General features: G+C 47.9%; 1 protein-coding gene across 1 annotated transcript in view; it reads right to left on the reverse strand.

The window, feature by feature from the left end:
- Window positions 1–18,807, reverse strand: part of Maml1 (mastermind-like transcriptional coactivator 1) — a 34,386-nt gene that overhangs the window by 4,092 nt on the left and 11,487 nt on the right. Inside the window, exons 2-4 of the mRNA NM_001401556.1 lie at window positions 5,837–7,252; window positions 3,482–3,706; window positions 1,287–1,383 (exon numbers count right to left, since the gene is read on the reverse strand). Coding sequence (NP_001388485.1) covers window positions 1,287–1,383; window positions 3,482–3,706; window positions 5,837–7,252 — 1,738 coding nt within the window. The remainder of the gene's footprint in view (window positions 1–1,286; window positions 1,384–3,481; window positions 3,707–5,836; window positions 7,253–18,807) is intronic.

An 18,807-nucleotide genomic window follows, 5' to 3' on the forward strand; every position in this document is an offset into this window, starting at 1 on the left:
GCAGGTTACAGGAAATACACGAAGGAAGGCTTTGTCCTAACATTTGGGAAAATGTTTAGAAAGCAGAGGCTTAGAGTTGAATTTGGGGCTGGAGGAGCGGCTTACTTAGCATGCAGATCTCAAGTTCAATTGCCAACAGCACGGAAGCACATGTGTGTGTACCCATGCAAATACACACGCATGTAATACATATATACACACAGATGCATACACAAATGTGCACCCACTCACAGGTTTGACAACATGAAAGTTTAAAGAGGGCATTCAGAACAGAGAAAAGGGACACCTGTGAAAGGACAGAATTGTAACATGCTAGAAGGCACTAAGGAGCCAGCCATGGCTGGGGTATTTCAAGAGCAGGACAGTAAAGCCTGAGACTACAGACAGCTCAGTTCTGCTGGGGTGTGGTTGTCAGTGACTCGGATGAGTCAATGTGGGGAGGGCTATAGCTGAAGACATGGCTCTCCACCCTGTAGTGTTTAGATATAAGGTGCTTGAGGCTTGAGGGAGGCAGAAATCTAGAATGGAATTACCAGGTATTTACTGAGCATGAGCTTTAATCCTCAGGAAACTTACCATCTGCCCTTCGTGTGTGTGTGTGTGTGTGTGTGTGTGTGTGTGTGTGTGTGTGTGTGTGTGTGTGCAAGTACACACACATACACATGAAGGCTAAAGGTTGACCTTAAGCATAGTTCCTCAAGAGCTATCCACCTCGCTTTCTGTGATAAGTGTTTCACTGGCTTGAAGCTCACTGAGTAGGCTAGACTGACTGGCTAGAAAGCTTCAGAGTTCTATCCACTCCTGTTTTTGTGGTACTGGAAAGACACAGACACAGACAGACAGACAGACAGACAGACACACACACACACACACACACACACACACACACACCCTGGCTTTCACGAGGCACATGCCTTTAATCCCAGCCAGCACTCAGGAGGCAGAGGTGGGAAGATGAACTCAAGGCCAGCCTCGTCGGCAGATGAATACCAAGGTAGCCAAGGCTGTTACATAGAAAGGGAAGGCTGTTACATGATGGGAAGGCTTATACATAAGATGTCCTCTAACTAGTAATAATTTTGCTTCAGATGGATGTTTAACTGAGTATCCTCATAGTCAACCTTGGACCTTCTCCTTGTGTCACAAAAAACTGAAAATCTAGCCCTCACCTCCTAACCACAGCTTCTGTGAGCAAGTAAACCAGGAATTCCGTCAGCACCACATTATGAGCTCTAACCCCCTTATACCCAAAGCTGCCTCCCCGCCAACCTCCTTCATCTCCTTACCTGTGAACTGTCCAACCTGTTGTTGGAAGGTGCTTTGTGTTGGGTCTTGGTACTGGGGGGGTGGGCGGGTCAGATGACGCTGAAACTGTTGCTTCTCCTATGATGTGCCAAGAACAGAAACAAACAGTAAAACTCAATGTAAGCCTGAAGTCAAAACCACTGAGAAAAGCGGGGTGCACAAGCCAGTGTGTCGCTCACTTGCAGGCACTAGTGAATGCAGGGAAGCCAACTGCTCATGGATACAGTGTTCTGGGTGATAAAAATGGGTTCTGAAGGTAACTGCCCAACTCTGCACAAGTCACAGTGGCAGTCACTGAAGTGTGTTGGTTAAACAAACTGTATGTGGTAAAAAGATACCCTAATAAGCAGCTAGTTTAAAGATAGTAGGCCTGGTGGTGGTGGTGCACACCTTTAATTCTAGTACTCAGAAGGCAGAGGCAGGCGGATCTCTATGTTTGAAACCACCCTGGTCTACAGAGTCCAGGACAGCCAGAGCTACACGGAAAAACTCTGGCTAGAAAAACAAAACAAGAATGAATGAATGAATGAATGAATGAATGAATGAATGAACGAACAGGAACCGAGGCAGTGATCACCCTCAGTAGTGCAGTCTCTAGAGTGGGTTCCAGAGGGTTCTCTTGGTGTTTGTGAAGCAGGTAAGCACTGGCATGGAGTCTGCAGAGGACAACTTTGGGCATGGGTCCTGCTTCCTTCCAGGTCTTTTGTTCAGTACTGAAGCCAGGCTGACCCAGGAACATCAAGGGGCCCTGTCCCTGTCCCTATCTCCACTAGGAGCCTTGGGGCTACAGACTCAGATCCTGCTTTAAATGGATCCCAGGGTTATGGACTCGGGGCCTCTGACCTGTGAGTCCCTCCCTTTGAGATACTGCACCACTCTGTGGCCCAGACTGACCTCGAGTTTACCATGTAGCTAAGCACGAGGGTAATTCTCCTGCACCAGCTTCCTGACAGCTGTCACAGAGGAGGGCTCCTATGCCCAGCCGGCTCCTGTCTTAATTAGAAGACAACGTTCAACCTCTCAAAGGCTCTCATGGTTGCCGGGTGTCTGCGCTGCCCCTGGGAACCCGGTGAGGGAAATGTGCATCTTGATCTCAGGACTTCAAGGGCAGCTCTACCTCATGCTCTAGCCTTGGAAAGGGGATTCCATTTACTTGTTTTAAGTAAAAACATTTTTAGCATTCTTTTAAAAAATGAAGTAAAATATGAAAACCATTTATTTGTGTGTGTACCACCATGTGCCATGGTGTGGCGATCAGAGAGCAACTTGCTGAACTCAGCCCTCTCCTGCCACCTTGTGGGGCTCAGGGTAACACTCAGGTCGACACCTGAGTACGAGGACTTCTACCCGCTGAGCTCCCTCGTTAGCCTTTTTTTTCTTTAAGATTTATTTATAAAGATTTATTTATTTTATGTATATGAGCTGTCTTCAGACTCACCAGAAGAGGGCCTCGGATCCCATTACGGATGGTTGTGAGCCACCCTGTGGTTGCTGGGAATTGAACTCAGGTCCTCTGGAAGAGCAGTCAGTGCTCTTAACTGCTGAGCCGTCTCCCCTCCCTTCTTTAAGATTTATTACTAAAGGTTAAGATTTATTACTAAAGGTTTTGCTGTTGTTGTTTGATGTAGTGTCTCACCATGTAGCTCAGTCTGGTCTCAAAACTTGAGATTACCTGCCCCTGCCTTTCAAGTGCTGGGATTGAAGGCATGCACCGCTACGCCTGGCACATTCTTAAAAACATGTTTGTTTGTACCACACGTATACAGGTGTCCACAGAGGTGAGACGGGTGGCTGGGTTCCTGCAAATGGAGTTATATATAGGCAGTTGTGAACCACCTGATGTGGATGCTGGGAAAGACCTCCAGCCTAGCTGGTTCTAACTTCTAAAACAACAACCAACCTATCATCACATGTGAATGTGTGTCTGAATGCTTGGCTTGCTCTTGGAGGGTGCGTGCCATGGTGTGGTATAGAGGTCAGAGGGCCGCTTGAGTTGATTCTCACCTTTCATGTGTATGTGAGTTACAGGGATTGAACTCAGGTCATCAGGCTGACAAGCACTTTAGCACTTTACCTGCTTTTACTGCTGGGCTGAGAAGGGGATTTTAAAGGACACAGCACTGACACTGAGTGCAAACAAGCTCAAATGGTGCCTGTGGTTTCTTGCGCCTGTTACCTGCTCAGCCAGGAGGTGCTGCCTCTGCAGGAACTGCTGTTGCTGCAGCTGCTGCTGCTCTCTCTGCTTCTGCTGGTCCAGGAGCAGCTGGTGCTGCTTCATCACAGCTGCCTGCTGCTGGCTGCTGAGGTAAGAGCTGCTGTGAGTGCTGGCCACCGACACACTAGGCTGGGTTCCCACACTGGCAGCTGGGGCTGGTACAGGGACACTGGAAGGATTCTGCTCCTGTCAACAAAGATGAAGGGATCCACGTCAGGTCGTATGGGTGATCTGTCCCAATCCTGTCAGGTCAGGTAAGCTGCACCTAGGGATAGTCTTGTTCACGGTTCTCCTTTTTAACTCCAAGCCTCTGCTCGTCCCTTATGTGTGTGGAGGCATCTTTTAAGTTTTAGTGCTTGGGAGGCAGAGGCAAATGGAACTCTGAGTTCCAGATCAGTCAGGCATACACTAATGAGACCCTAACTCAAAACAACAAACAACGCCCCTCCCCACAAACCACAAACCAACCAATCTAGAACAAAGATCCTCATTAAAAAGACAAGCAATAGGGCTGGAGAAATGGCTCAGTGGTTAAGGACTGACTGCTCTTCCAGAGGTCCTGAGTTCAATTCCCAGCACCCACATGGCAGCTCACAACTGTCTGTAACTCCAATCTTTGACACCGTTATACAGACATACATGCAGGCAAAACACCAATGCACATAAAATAAAAACATGATTTTTAAAAGCCCTATAATAATAATAATACCCTGCAAATATTCTAACCCCAGCCAAACCAAACCAAATAATGCTGTGCTGATAGAGTGTAGATTTGGTTTATGGCTGTCCCCAAAGAGCATAAAATTGTTTTTTATGCTCACTTGTCTATGCGTACTTTTCTGGGAAGATACAGATACTTTATATGTTTAGATTGTAAATTTTATTTAGTGCTTCTTTGTACACTAGTGGTCAAGATCAGGTGGCTTTAATTGTTTCACTTCATTCTGTAAGAAAGGCTCTCTCAACCCAGAGCTTCCCAATGTGGCTGGACTAGCTGGCCAGTGAGCTGTGGGGTCCTGCCGTTAGAGCGCTTTCCGAGCACATCGTCCACCAGCTCCACACTCTGCCTTTCTTGAGTTCATGGTATATGCTATGGACTTAATATTAATAATACATCCACACCCCACCCCCATTTTTTTTTCTCCAAAACAAGAAAGGCCTCACACTGTAACCCAGACTGGCCTCAAACTTGTGGCAATTTTGCCTCAACCTCCCTGTGCTGAGATTACTGTGAACCACAACTGGTTTGTTTTGTGACAGGGTCTCATTATGTAAACAAGGCTAGTCTTTAACTCAAGAGACTCCCCTTGACTCTCTGCCTCCTCCGAAAACACAGGGTTTAAACAGCATGTGCTGTCATGTCAGGCTTGCGTGTTCTCTCTCTCTCTCTCTCTCTCTCTCTCTCTCTCTCTCTCTCATTCTATATGTGTATGTATAACACACACATATACATTATGCTCTCTATGTATATGCATAAATATGAGATCTAGTTAGTTATATGGGTGCTCTGTCCTCAGACACACCAGAAAAGAGAATCAGATCCCATTACACATGGTTGTGAGCCACCGTGTGGTTGCTAGGAATTGAACTTATGACTTCTAGAACAGCTAGTGCTCTTAACTGCTGAGCCACCTCTCCAGCCCTATTTTTATTTATTTTTTGACAGGGCTTTATGTAGTTGTTTGGCATGAAAGAGACAACTAAACTAAATAAGGTGATTCCTCAAATGTCTGTGTAGTTAAAGTCCAAATTATACTAAGGAATTTTTTTCTTTCTAGACAAGGTTTCTTTGGTTAGCCCTGGCTGTCCTGGAACTTGCTTTGTAGACTAGGCTGGCCTCAAACTCCAAAAGATCCTCGGCCTCTGCCTCCCAAATGCTAGGATTAAAGTTCTTATCACCACTGCTCAGATATATTGAGAAATTTTACTCTATTTTTTTTTTCTTTTCTTTTTTTTGGAGCTGGGGACCGAACCCAGGGCCTTGCGCTTGCTAGGCAAGCACTCTACCACTGAGCTAAATCCCCAACCCCCTCTATTTTTATTAAGGATCAATTCCAGTCATCTGTAATTTCAACACTTGGGAAGTAGAGGCAAGGGAAATCAGGAGGTAAGGGCAGCTTGGCTACACAGCTATCCAGGGATAAATGAACTGGGACTCAAAATCACGAAGATCAATCTTGCCCTGATTGTTGCATTTCCCACTTCACAGGATGACAGAGCCGCTTCCACCACAGTCTCTTATACACCGACTTCTAGTCTAGTATGAGGCTTCCCTAGTGCCACAGCGGAGTGATGGGAAGCGAAGGGCCTACTTACCTGGCCAGGTGGAACCAATGACCGGAAGGGCATGTTTCCTGGCTTTGGTTTCATCAGAAACAAGGAGTTCTGCTCATTACTCAGATGAGGCAGCTGCTGGGGAAGATATGCCATCAAAGCTGGTTTGTTCTGGCCCGACCCAGGGCCACCTTGGCCACAGTCTGCTTTGTAATGAGACAGGGGTTTTGTATTGCCATAATCTAGCATGGACCCTTGGTTGTTCACAGGGTTCGGATTCAAGTTACTTGGTGACTGGTGACTCAGCAGGTTGGAGTGGCTAGGTTGGAGGTAGGGGCCTCCTGGCCGAGGAGAACTCTTGTTCACACTAGGCATCATGAGCAGTTTTGAGTTGGTAAAGTCTTGCTTATAGCCAGAAGGGCTGGCAGGCTTCTCCATGGGATAAGGAGCATCTAAGGGACTGTGAGAGGGTCCTGCCTGCTGCCACGTGGACAGCTGGCCTGGGCCAGGTGCTGGGGCAGTTTGCTGTGGATTCTGCAGCATCTGCTCACGTTTCTGCTTGGCAGCTATCTGTTGGAGCTGGTGAGCAGAGGACAGCTCCGAGGCCCCTCCTGGGCCCTGGCTAGGTAATACCACACTTGTGAGGGCTCTTGGTGCATTCTGGGCCTGGGCTGATGCCGGCATCAGGTTTGGACTGGAACTATCCACCCCAGGTTGACCAGTGGTGTGAAACAGAGTCTGAGAGTTCCCAAGGCTGGGAGAATCTGTGCCCACAGGGGCAGATGAGGGTGCTAGAAAGGTCTGGCCTGCAGACCCAGCCCTTACTTGTGGAGAACCTAACTGCTCCTGCTCAAAGGCTGCTGGAGAGAACTCAGTCTTGATATTAATGTCCTGGGCCAAGGGGGTTTGTGTGGCAGAACCAGGGGGCTCTGGATCCTTCTTCTCCTCAAAGTCCTCAGTAAACAGGTCCTTCATGTCTTCGTCAGGCACTGACCTGTTGAGCTCTTCGATGAGCTCCTTCCACTCCTGCTCATTAAGGTTGAGGTCAGGCATGAGGTTGCTCTGAGCTACAGAGCTGCCAGCCCCTGCGATCATGCATGGCAGGTCGTCCACTGGCTCTTGCTTGAGTTCCTTACTCAGGCTTAGAGGGAACGGCTCACTGGAGTTGCTGCCTCCATTCAGGTGGATGCTTGAGTCTGCCAGACATTTCTTGTTGATGGGATCTAGCCCCAGGGAATGCTTCCCACCAGTTTGCAGGGCATCTCCCACAGGAGGCTTGTCAGGCTGACCCAGGGGTGAAGCAGGAGGAAGCCCATTGGCAGATACACTGACCCCCAGAGGGGCCTCCCGGCGGGTCTTCTTATGCCCAGGAAACAGGTCTCCGTAGCCATTTGGTTGATCGCCATTCTGAGGGGAGGCAGCGCTGTCAAGACTCCTCTTCACTGGATCATGGAGATGCTGAAAGACATTGAACAACAGACTTAGGAGCCGAGCCTTGTCTTAGGTCCCGAACAGTGACCTCAACCAAGTCCTTGCATTCTTGCAGTACACCTCCCTGCCCTTTGCCTCCCCTTCTAGCACTGCCTCTCTCACTAGGTCTGGCCTGGCCAGTCAGAATTGGACACCTGGCTTGCTGTAGAAAAGTGAGCATCACACCCAGGGGTTTGGCAGGGCACAAGCTTGATGGTGACTACTGTCATCTGGTTTGAGGTATGCATTAGATGACCACAGGAATCCTGTGTCTTGTCATACCTAAGACCTGCCAATGTCTTCAGCTGCCACCTCCAGCCACCACCCCCCAGCCCCTGACTTTCCTCTCTTACAAACCAATACATTTTTTTCTTTCTTGTGCTTGGGCTGGTTTAATATGGATTCTATGACTTCCAACCAAAGGAGCTATACTAGTTTGAATGAGAATGGCCCCCATATGCTTGTATATTATGTACACAGGCCACAGTTAGTGGAGCTGTTTGGGAAAGATTAGGAACCTTGCTGGAGGAGGTGAGTCATTGGGATGGGGTGGCCGCTGAGGTTTTAGAAGCCCACACTTCGAACAGTCTTGCTCTCTCTCTCTCTGCCTGAAACCTGTGATCAGATGTGAGTTCTGGGCTCCAGTGGCATGCCTGCCTGCCACCATATCACTTCCTGTGAGAGTCCTAGACTAACTCTCTGAATCTGTAAGTCCCAATTGAATGCTTTCTTTTAAAAGTTGCCTTGGTCATCAGAATGGTGACTCAGACAAGAGCACTGACTGAAGTTTTCCTTCCTCAGGTAGTGGCAGTGTTGGTCACAATAATCCTATGTCCATCTAACTGCCCATTTCTATAGCCTTTTCAAAGCCATATGCTCCCTCCATGGTGCATGCTTCTTCCCATACCACATGAGCTGGCTTGTATTTTCAGTTCTTGTCCTACTTACATCTATTTATTGTGGGGGTGGGGCATGTACCCAGGCCACAGTGCATGTGGGGGGCATGTACCCAGGCCACAGTGCATGTGGGGGGGCATGTACCCAGGCCACAGTGCATGTGGGGGGCATGTACCAAGGCCACAGTGTGTGTGGGACATGTACCAAGGCCACAGTGTATGGGGGGCATATACACAGGCCACAGTGTGTGTGGGACATGTACCCAGGCCACAGTGCACCTGTGGAGGTCACAAGTCAACTCCTAGGGCATGATTCTCCCTTTCACTATGTGGGTTCCATGGCCTAAAATTTGGTTCTCAGGTTTGGGGACAAGTCTTAACCCTCTGAGCCATCTCACCAGTTACCTCATCGCTTCCTAAGCAGCTTCCAACTAGGTGCCCCATGAGCAACGTTTATGAAAGTCTGTCATTGGACTCCATCACGTCTGCTCTGACACCCTCGTTTTCTTTGTGACTAGCTTCATTCGGCTAGGCTTCCTGAGAGTTTACTTGTGCCAGGACAAGTGCTGTGGGCACTACAGAGGCAAATGAGTCAATGCTCTTCAAGCCTTCCAGTCTCCCGAGAGTGCAGAGCAAACTGGACATTGCTATAGAATAAGGCAAATGCCCCATCATGCCATGGAATAAGCCCCCTAAGAGTGGGGGTGGGAATCCCATGATGAAAACTAACAGGGTATGGCTCCTCTCTCCCAAGTTGGGGTTCCAGCTCTCAGCTCCTCCTTTCTGTGCTCACATTTATTGTCATATCCTATTCTCTACCCCTCACCTCCAGTACCATCCACCTCCCACTACCCCTGAGCACGTGAAATGTGATATAAAAAATGGTCCAGCCTGGTGCTGTGTGGTGTATGCTTGTAATCCCAGTACTTAGTAGGCTGAGTTAAGTCTTTAGAGTTCAAAGCCAACCTCGGCTATGGAGTGAGACTCTTTCTCTTTTTAAGATTTATTTATTTATGTATAGTGATCTGCCTGCGTGTGTGCCTGTACACCAGAAGAGGGCACTAGATCCCATTACAGATGGTTGTGAGCCACCATGTGTTTGCTGGGAACTGAACACTGAACCTTCGGAAGAGCAGCCGAACCATGAAACTCTTTAAAATAAAGAGAGGGAGAGAGAGAAACACTCCCTAATAGTGGTTTTAGTTTTCAGTCTTCAGGAGTCAAAGCAGCACAGAACTCCTGCTATTCCCTCTGGATGCAGGGAAGGCTCCTGCTTTGGAAGCAGAGCACAGGCCTGCTCTGGCCTGAGTTTGTGGCCCTCAGCAGCAGCTTGTGCTCTGGCCACTGAGGACAGTCCTCCCCCCTGCCTCCCATCTCAGTCTCAATTGCTGCAGTTCTTTCCCACCTTACCAGCATTTTCCTTTTATCCACTGTAACCGTCTGGGTGTTTTGCTGTTTGCTTGTTCATGCATCACACATGTGCAGTGCCCATGGAGGCCACAAGAGGGCACTGGATCCCCTGGGACCAGAATTCTAGTCAGTTTTGAGCTGCCAATGTGGGTGCTGGGAATGGAGCCTGAGTCCTCTTGAAGAGCAGTAAGCACTCTCAACTGCTAAGCTATCACTCTAGGCCTGTCATGAAGATTTTCTTGATTATTAAAGCTGTTGGCTTAGAGTTCTACCACTGCCAGCTGGCATTCCTTTATATCCATATATGGGCACATAGCTGGTCTAAGAAAGGGAACTCTGGGGCAGAGTAAGCGACTTAATCTCATCCAAGAATCCAATTTAAGAATAAGTCTTTGGAGGCTGGAGAGATGGCTCAGTGCTTAAGAACACTGGCCACTCTTCTAGAGTATCCGGGTTCAATCCACAGCACACAAAGGGTGACTCACAACTCTTTCCACTTTTCCTATCACCATCTTTTGCTCCAAAAGCTACATCTGGCTGGTTACCTTCCCGTGTTTCCAGTAAAGGTACACACCAAAGGTGCCAAGTCATTTATAAGCCAGTCAGTTGCCTCAGATTAGAAGAGAATCCTTCTCCACTCCAACAAGTATAAATCCTGCCGTGCCCTCATGAGGGCCACATGCAAACAGCTGCAGACAAGCTCCAAAGGAACTTTTCTAACACAGTGCTTCCAGTCAAGAGAAGGGCTTGGCCACATCCTCTACTAGGCAAAGATTTAACTGGAGTGATGTAGGCAGGGGTGGGGTATTGTAGGGGAAGGAGGGGTGGGGGAAGCCCATTCACAAGGAAGATGAGAAAACAATCTGAACAGGTTGAATAAAGGTCACGTATTAGGATGGAGATGGGACTCAGCAACAAGGCGCTCCCCTACAGTCTGTGATATTGTATGTTCTGTCCCCACTACTACTACAGTAAAGTTATGTGAACGCTGTACAGTAATATAGCCCAGCCTCCATCTATCTGAGCACATGCCGACCTAGAGGTACAAAGAATTCCAGAATGATCTAGTTCAATGGGATGATGATGTAATTGGGTAGCTGTGGTCTGCAGAATATCAAGTGTCTCTATGATAGTATCCTCAGTCCTGACTCCCACCCCAACATGGGCCAGCTCTCCTACTGGAAGGCCTTAGATTCCTGATGGTACCCACCAAATTCTGGGAGGAGGTCTCCAGGATTATCAGCACAGCTCTGAAGCTATAGTCATCCGCACCTTATGGGCAGAAATCAGTATCCTGGCTTGTGGGCAATACCCCCTCAGCCCTTACAAGGCCTCTTCCAGCCACCGCTTTGAGTTTAAAGATAACTTTTATTTTATGTGCATGCTTGTATGTACGCAAAGGCACTGTGTTTGTGCCTGGTGCTCACAGAGGCCAGAAGAGGGTGTGTGATGCACTGAAGCTAGAGTTACAGGGGCTTATATGCTATCATGTAAGTGCTGGGAACTGAACCTGGGTCCTCAGGAAGAGCAACACTCTGGCTGAGTCATGTTCCCAGGTGCTGATTTGTTTCAGGATCTCACAGTTACACAGCTGGCTGTGTGAGTTCCTGTGTGAGACTACAAGTGTGCACACAGCACCTGGCCGATGTTAGCAGTCCCTTACATATTACTGGCCACTATTACTTCTGTTGCTGCTCACTGGAAATGTGCTGTTCCTCCTTCCTCTCCCCTTCGACTCTCTTGTCCCCACTAGCCACAATCACCCACTGCCTCCCTCAGGCCCTTGGTAAGGTGGCTTCCATCCTACTCTGGGAATGTTCTGGATGTGGACCACACTCCCATTTCTCCTCATCTGTCCCGCGCACCGTATGACAGCTAATGAGTCTATGTATTTGACTCTCAATAAAGGGCCTCGACATTCCTGTCCATGGTCTTGCTTTAGCATCAGCTCTTCCAGCCCCTGCTGCTGCTGCCGCCACCTCCCCTTCCTCTTTTGAGAGAAGGTTTCTCTGTGCAGCCCTAGCTGTCCTGGAACTCTCTAGGATTATAGGCTTGTGCTGCTACTGCCTTCCCAGTTCCTTCCTTTCCGTCTCTGAGCTGTCTCTTTGACCTCTGTCCTCTGTCCCACTACACAGTTGTAGAGCAGATCACATCCACTCCCTCTTCCGCATGCTCCAGGGCTGAACGACACTCTCAGAACGAGTCCAGCAGCCCAGGGCTGCAATGCTAAGTTAGCAGGCTGCCTCTCCACCACCTTCCCTGCTCCCACAGCACACCCTACCACCCTTGCAAGTCCTCAAATGTGCAGGCTCATTCCTGCCACAGGCTCTGGCACTCACTCTTCTCTGCCCAGAGCAGCTCTTCCTCTGCTCCTTTCAGAGCGACTCCTCCCCACTCCCCGCTCAGTTCTTACTCATTCCTGTGAATGGGTACCAAGACGATGAAGAGCAAACTCACACACACACCATCCTGTGACAGTGCACGCGGGTAACAGAATGTGCTGTCTCCAGCTCACCCACCTCTGCAGACTCCTGTTTCCCTCTCTACCTACCTGCACCTACCCTAGGGCACACAGATACCCTCAGATGCAGTCGAGTCCTAGGTTGTGTCCCCTACTCCTTATTCCTATTTTAGAGGACATCACTACTGGCCAGCCAGAAGCTAGAGTCCCCTTGCCCCCTGAATCAAAGCAGTCTCTACCCCCCAACCTATCTACCTACCTACCTACCTTCCTTCCTTCCTTCCTTCCTTCCTTCTATCCATCCATCCATCCATCCATCCATCCATCCATCCATCCATCCATCCATCCAAGACAGGGTCTTTACCCACCACGTAAACCATGCTGGCCTGGAAGTCAGAGATCCACCCGCCTCTGCCTCCCAAGTGCTGGAATAAAGGAGTGCACCACTATGCCTAGCTCTTTTTTTCTTGTTAATGTCGGTGGAGAGTCAACAGGACTCTATACACCAGGCAAGCACTTACCACTGAGCTACATATGCACCCCACAGCCTTTCTTCACCCCCCCTACTTGCTACACCCACTAACACCAGTGGCTTCTCTTGTTTGAACTATTTGGATGATTTCTAAAACCAGTGTTGCTAGACCACAGCTCCTACTCATAGTTGACAACAGGGTCAGATACTGGCGGTGACCAGCAAGTGTGTGGTCACCCCCTTTCTTGTGCCCTTCTGTAGCTCTTGGTTGCTCTTGGGTCTTCACAGCCCCAAGCTTTGGCTCTGCTGTCTTTGAGTTTTGTCTCCCCAGCCACACCATAGCTGCACCAAGGCTGTGACTCCCTGGAAGTCCTCCAGAGCACAGGATAAAAGAAAACCTTATGTTTCCTTCTTTCCCCTACCGTAACTCATATACACAGACTGACCTAGACTCACAATCCTTTCCTAGCCTCCAAAATGCTAAGATTATAGGCAACTCCCCACACCTAGCTAGAACTTTAAAGGTAAGCACTGTTAAATACCAGTGATTTCAGCTTCATATAGCCTCTTCCTTTCCCTCAGCTCTGTTCTGCATGTATAGGCTCAGAGGCTTCACTGCTGTTTTTGTTGGGAAAGCCCATCATTAACAAAGAGCACCTTGCCGCTCTTATTCCCTTATTACTTACTATGGCTTATTCCCAGTTTATTGTTTGCGTTCCTTTTTCTTTTATTATTTAACGTATGTGAGTACAATGTCACTGTCTTCAGACACACCAGAAGAGGGTGTCAGATCCCATTACAGATGGATGTGAGCCATTGCTGGGAATTGAACTCAGGACCTCTGGAAAAGCAGTCAGTGCTCTTAACCGCTGAGCCATCTTTCCAGCCCCTGTCTGAGTTTCTTAATCTGGGATCCCACTGAATATTCAAACACCTCTAGGACATGAGACCCATTGTTCCCATGTTATAGCTAGTAACATTCAGCAAACCCCCTGTTTTCTAAGGCTATCTTGGGTAGGATCCTTGTAAATACTGGAGTCTGCTTTAGATCCTTCAGCTCAACCCTGCAGGTGAAATACCAATGGGCAAATGGCGTGCATCAGAGTTCCAGATCATACAAGTGTTCCCCTCAGCAAGGCATAGGAAGAGCGTTCCCAGTCCACACAGGCCCACAGCAGCTCTTTTAAAAAGCTGTATGAGGAGCTGGGCAGTAGTGGTGCACACCTTTAGTTCCAATATTCAGGAGGCAGAGGCAGGCAGATCTGAGTTTGAGGCCAGTCTTGAGTTAGTTCTACAGAGTAAGTTCCAGGACAGCCCAGGTTACCCTCAAAATAAACAAGACACTTAAAAGAAAAGAAATACAACAGAACTGCCTATAATATATTATACCCTGGTGTTAAGATCTTACCATTTTTATGCCATTTGCCTTTAGTTTAGAATAGTTACCCATTAGAGTGCAAACAACCAGACAACAGGAACTACATAAGGCCTTTGGAGGTTCCTTCCACTTGCCAGGGACATTCCGAAGATGGCAAGTTCCCTCTAAAAGACTTGACAGTACTTTTTGGAGCGTTATTATGGGTTGGGTCTTGAACTTTTGACTGTCCTGCCTTGCCATCCTGAAAGCTGGGACTGTAGGCATGCTCGAATGCATGCTGCATTGTTCTCTTTGAAGCCGAGAACAGGTTTATCCAGCGCAGTGGCAAAGGGCAGCAGACTGGCAGCACCAGAGCTGCCTGTCCCCCTGTCCTTAAGTGTTTACTCTGAGATCATTTTAGATTAAGAGGAAACTACAAAGGTAGTGTGGAAAGGCCACTCTGTCCAGCAGTCTCTCCCCCTTTCTCTTTTAAACTAGCTCATGTAGCCCAGGCTGGCCTTGAAGTCCTTTTAGCTAAGGGTGACTCTACCAACTGAGACATATTCTCAGATCTTGAAATAGTGTAACTAGTCTCTGAAAGGCCTTATGAGTGGGAAAGGAACTGTTTTAGAGTTAGGCTAAAGACAACTCAGAAGGTTATTACTTTACTTAAAGGGAAAAGGCAGGCTTCCTAGCTAGTGGAAATGCCTTTCTTCTTCTTCCTCCTTGATGAGGAACAAGGTGAGTTCATCTCAGCCATGAAGAAATGGCTGTGGTATTCTCCAGTCATATCTAGGAACAGTGAGTAACACTGACGATGTGTGCTGTGGAAAAAGACATCAGCAGGACATGTAGCTGGAACATTAATAGCACACCTTGTCACTCAGGAAAAGAGAAGCAAGCAAGAGGATAAACGGGTGAAGAAAACAGAGCATAAAGGAGAAAGGCAGGTCAAATATAACAGAAAGGTAAGCACTGTACATGCGCAGTGGAGCAGCGATTAGAGGGTCACTGGAGAAATTCCCCGAGCAGAAGTTCCTGAGTGAGGAGGCTTAAAGGGTGAGCATGGAGAGTTATTCTTTCTCAAACTCAGTTTGAAAAGTAGACAGAGTAAGTGGTTGCCTGGGAGTGAAGGGGCGGGGGAAGACTGAAAGGAGAAGGAGGTGATGGAAGAGAAGGGGTTGTAGAAGAGAGGAAGGATGAAGGAAATGAAGTATTTCTTAGGAAAAAGCTCTGTAACTGACACAATGGCTTCTCAACTCATGACTAGACTAACATGCCCACTGAACGGGGTATCTAAAATGGGAGAAGCCAGCGTGTGAACAGGACACACTAAAGTCCTTATTTAAAGCCGAGAGAGAGCCAGCTAGATGATTCAGTGAGTAAATATGCCTGCTTCCAAGTCTAACAGCCTGAGGCTATTCCCCAGAACCATGGAAGTTGCCTTCTGACCCACATACATACAGCATGTGTGTTTGTGTGGACGTAGAGGCCAGAGGCTCACTCAAATCAGGTATCTTTCTCAATCTCTGCCCACCTTACCCTCCGAGCCAGGGTCTCTCAGGTAACCCCAGAGTTCAGTACTCTGACAAGTCCAGCTAAGTCCACTTGCCCTGCCCGTCTGTCTCTTTCCTGAGTGCAGCCATCAGAGGTGAGCCTGCACACTTACCCAGCATGCACTGTGTGCTAGGGAAGCAAATTCAGCTCCTCCCGAATTCCCAGCTCATACTTCCCTCACTTATCACTTCCCCAGGTCCTCCCTCAGGACTCTGAAGGTCTGGTCAGCTGTCTTCCTCTTTTCTACTGCTTGTGTGGGTCTTAATAAGTCACAAGGGACCCTCTTTCCAGAAGTTTGAGATAGTATGACTGATGTGGGTCTATTTTACTAACCTAAGCCCTTTAATGTGACAACTCACTCCTTGCAGCTGTCAAGATTAGGTTATATAGGTAATTCCCTACTGGTTTTTACTGTAATTTCTATTATTCTGATATTGGGGCTACTGCACTGGCCCCCCAAATCCCTCCCTTGTCCCAGTTTTTTGAGACAAGGTTTCTCTGTGTATCCCTGGCTGTCCTGGAACTTGCTCTGTAGACCAAGCTGGCCTCAAACTCAAGAGATCTATCTACCTGCCTCTGCCTCCTGGGTACTGGAACTAAAGTGTATGCGACCATGCCTGCCTCCTGTTTTCTTTAAAAAGAATTGTTTTTACGTTTATTTATGTGTTTGTGTGGTTGGGTGTGCATGTACCAAGGCATGTGTGAATAACTTGTGGAGTCCAAGAGTTCTTGTCTATCATGTAGGCCTTGGAAACCAAATCAGGTTGTCAAACTTGTCAAAACATACTTACCCAGTTTTTCCCCCTTGAATTTTCCTCTCTTTATATTTAATTTTATTTTCCAAGACAAGGTTTCTCTGTGTACTGGAGCCCTGGCTCTCCTGGAACTCACAGGTTAAAGGCACAGGCCACCACCTGAGTATGGATGGCTGCCTGCACGTATGTCTGTGTGTCACAAGAACACTATGCCCGTAGGGGCCAGAAGAGGGCATCAGATCACATGGATCTGGAATTGTAGTTGTGAAGAACCATGTGGGTGCTGGGAATTAAACGTGGATCCTTTGGAAGGGCAGCCAGTGCTCTAAACTGCTGAGTCACCTCTCTAGCTCCTGGGCCTCACTTCTGATACTGTTGGGAGTTTGCTTAAAAACAGATATTGCAGGGCTGGTGATATAGCTGAATGTGGAATCTTTGCTCAGCATGACAAGGCCCTGGGTTCAGTCTCCAACACTCTACAAAAACAAAACAAAGAACCAGACAGTCCTGAGTTGCTTGCTACATGCTGAGGAGGAATGGCTGCTTGAGTCTGAGAATATACTAGGTGATAATGAGACCTTAAAACAAAACAAACATGGAAACAAAACAAAACCCAGGCTTGGAAGCACACAGTCATCTTAGCTCTCTTAGTATAGAGAGGCAGGAGTCAGGGGCTAGCCTACAAAGCAAGACCAACCCTATCTTAAACAATAAGTGGCAAGAGGCTATTTGGGGACGAGAGGCCTGAGCTGTTCATCTCTCCTCAAGTACAGCAGGGGTTAGGCTCCTAGAAGCCATTGTGAGTACAGGCTGCCTTGGAAGTGCATCAGTTCATTCTGTCTCCTGGATATATTCAGCCTGTTCTACGGGGCCCACCCCATCCCCATGTCCCAGGCTCTTTAGGCTCACTGTGCTCAGCTGATCTGCCTGTTAGACTTGAGTGTGCCTCATTCAAGCCTCTCACAGACCCTCTCTGAAGGGAAGTGCCGAGCCAGGGACCTGGATCCCTAATGATGAGCTGGGTGGCTACATCTCAGGACCGTGATGGAGCAGCACAGCCCATTCTCTCCTCTGGCTTCACACTCTGAAGTCATCCTTCAGTTGTGTCTGCTGGAGTACGACACTCCTGTCCGAGATCCCAAGAACTGGAAATTCCCATTTACCTGCTAACCTATGCCAGATAACCAGAAACTTCTGGAGCCAGACAAGGCACTGACCGGCAAGTTCAGGGCCTGGGAGGAAAGCAGGAGAACAAGTTGAAGACTACCTGGGGCACAGCAAGACTTTGTTTCCAAAAACAAAAGCCAGCTGAGGACACAACACAGCACAGAAGTACAGTGTTTGCCTAAGGAGCACAGTGCCTAGGTTCAATCCCCAGAAATGCTAAAACCAAGCAAAAAGAAGAGACAAATAAGAAAAAAAGAACACAGCCTTCACAGCCCCTGGGTCTCAGAACCGCTGACAGCAACAAAAAGCCAGGGTTGCACGGCCCTGCACTGCCCACATCCTTTTGCTGACCCTGTCTTTGGTGTTTGAATTACAAGTGTATAATCCACATACACATTTAATATTGTAAAATTTTCTGAGACTCTGCTGTCTGAATTTTAAAACTTCCTGTCGAATGAAAGCACAACATGTATTCTCTCAGCTTTCAAACAGCATCTTAGTGGCCAAAGAAACATGTACTGCTAACCAGGATGAGGGAGTGAGCATAGCTCACCTGTGAGGCACGGCGAGGGTATGCACGGATGTGTAAATGCCCTGCACTAATCACTCCCACTCCCACACGGCTACACATCACTGGAGCTCATTAGCAACACTAAGAAATAAATTCCAGGACTGATGGTGAATACCTATAGTTTCAGAACTGAAGTGAAGGCGTAAGGGTAGGAGTTCAAGGCCAGCCTCGACCACATAGAGGCCAGTGTAGTAAGCTACATGAGACTCTCAAAGGAAAGGAAAGAAAATTGAGGGGCAGGGACTGCAGGAGTAATAAGCAAGGAGGTAAAAGTTACAAAGTGCTGTTGTACCTCATTGGCTCTCTGCCACAGTCTTCAATGAAAAACCATTGGTCTTTACTAAATAAAATAATAACCAGCAACTTATTTTCTAAAAGTCTATAACTTTTAGAGTGCTTTCCCCGTATGACCTACAGAAACTAAGTAATCCAGTGAAAGGATAAAGAGCCCTGACAGTGGCCTTTACTTTGAATTCTGGTTCTACCAGTTTGCTGGCAACTTTGCCCAATCAGCCTGCTGTAGGTCTCCGTTCACTTACATACAGTTGGACAAATAATGTCTACTATGTGAGACTGAAGTGAACATTAAATAAGAGAAAGATTTTTCCTTGTTTCATATAGGAGAAAATCATGGACACCTTTCTTTAAATTGCCTTTGAAATGACAATGCCTTGGCCAGGCAGTGGTGGCAGAGGCAGGCTCTGTGAACTCTTGAGTTCGAGGCAAGTTTGGTCTTCAGAGTGAGTTCCAACACAGCCAACACTACCAAAAAAGGGGGTGGGAGAAATAAACCAAAAAAGTTGATGGCTCAGTGGTTCCTCTGAGGACTAGAAATTAGATTCCATAGATCCTATATAGATGCCAGGTGGGGGTGGGAGCCTGCCCATAATTCCTGCT

Source organism: Rattus norvegicus, chromosome 10, assembly GCF_036323735.1.
Source record: "Rattus norvegicus strain BN/NHsdMcwi chromosome 10, GRCr8, whole genome shotgun sequence".
NCBI classification, from domain to species: domain Eukaryota; kingdom Metazoa; phylum Chordata; class Mammalia; order Rodentia; family Muridae; genus Rattus; species Rattus norvegicus.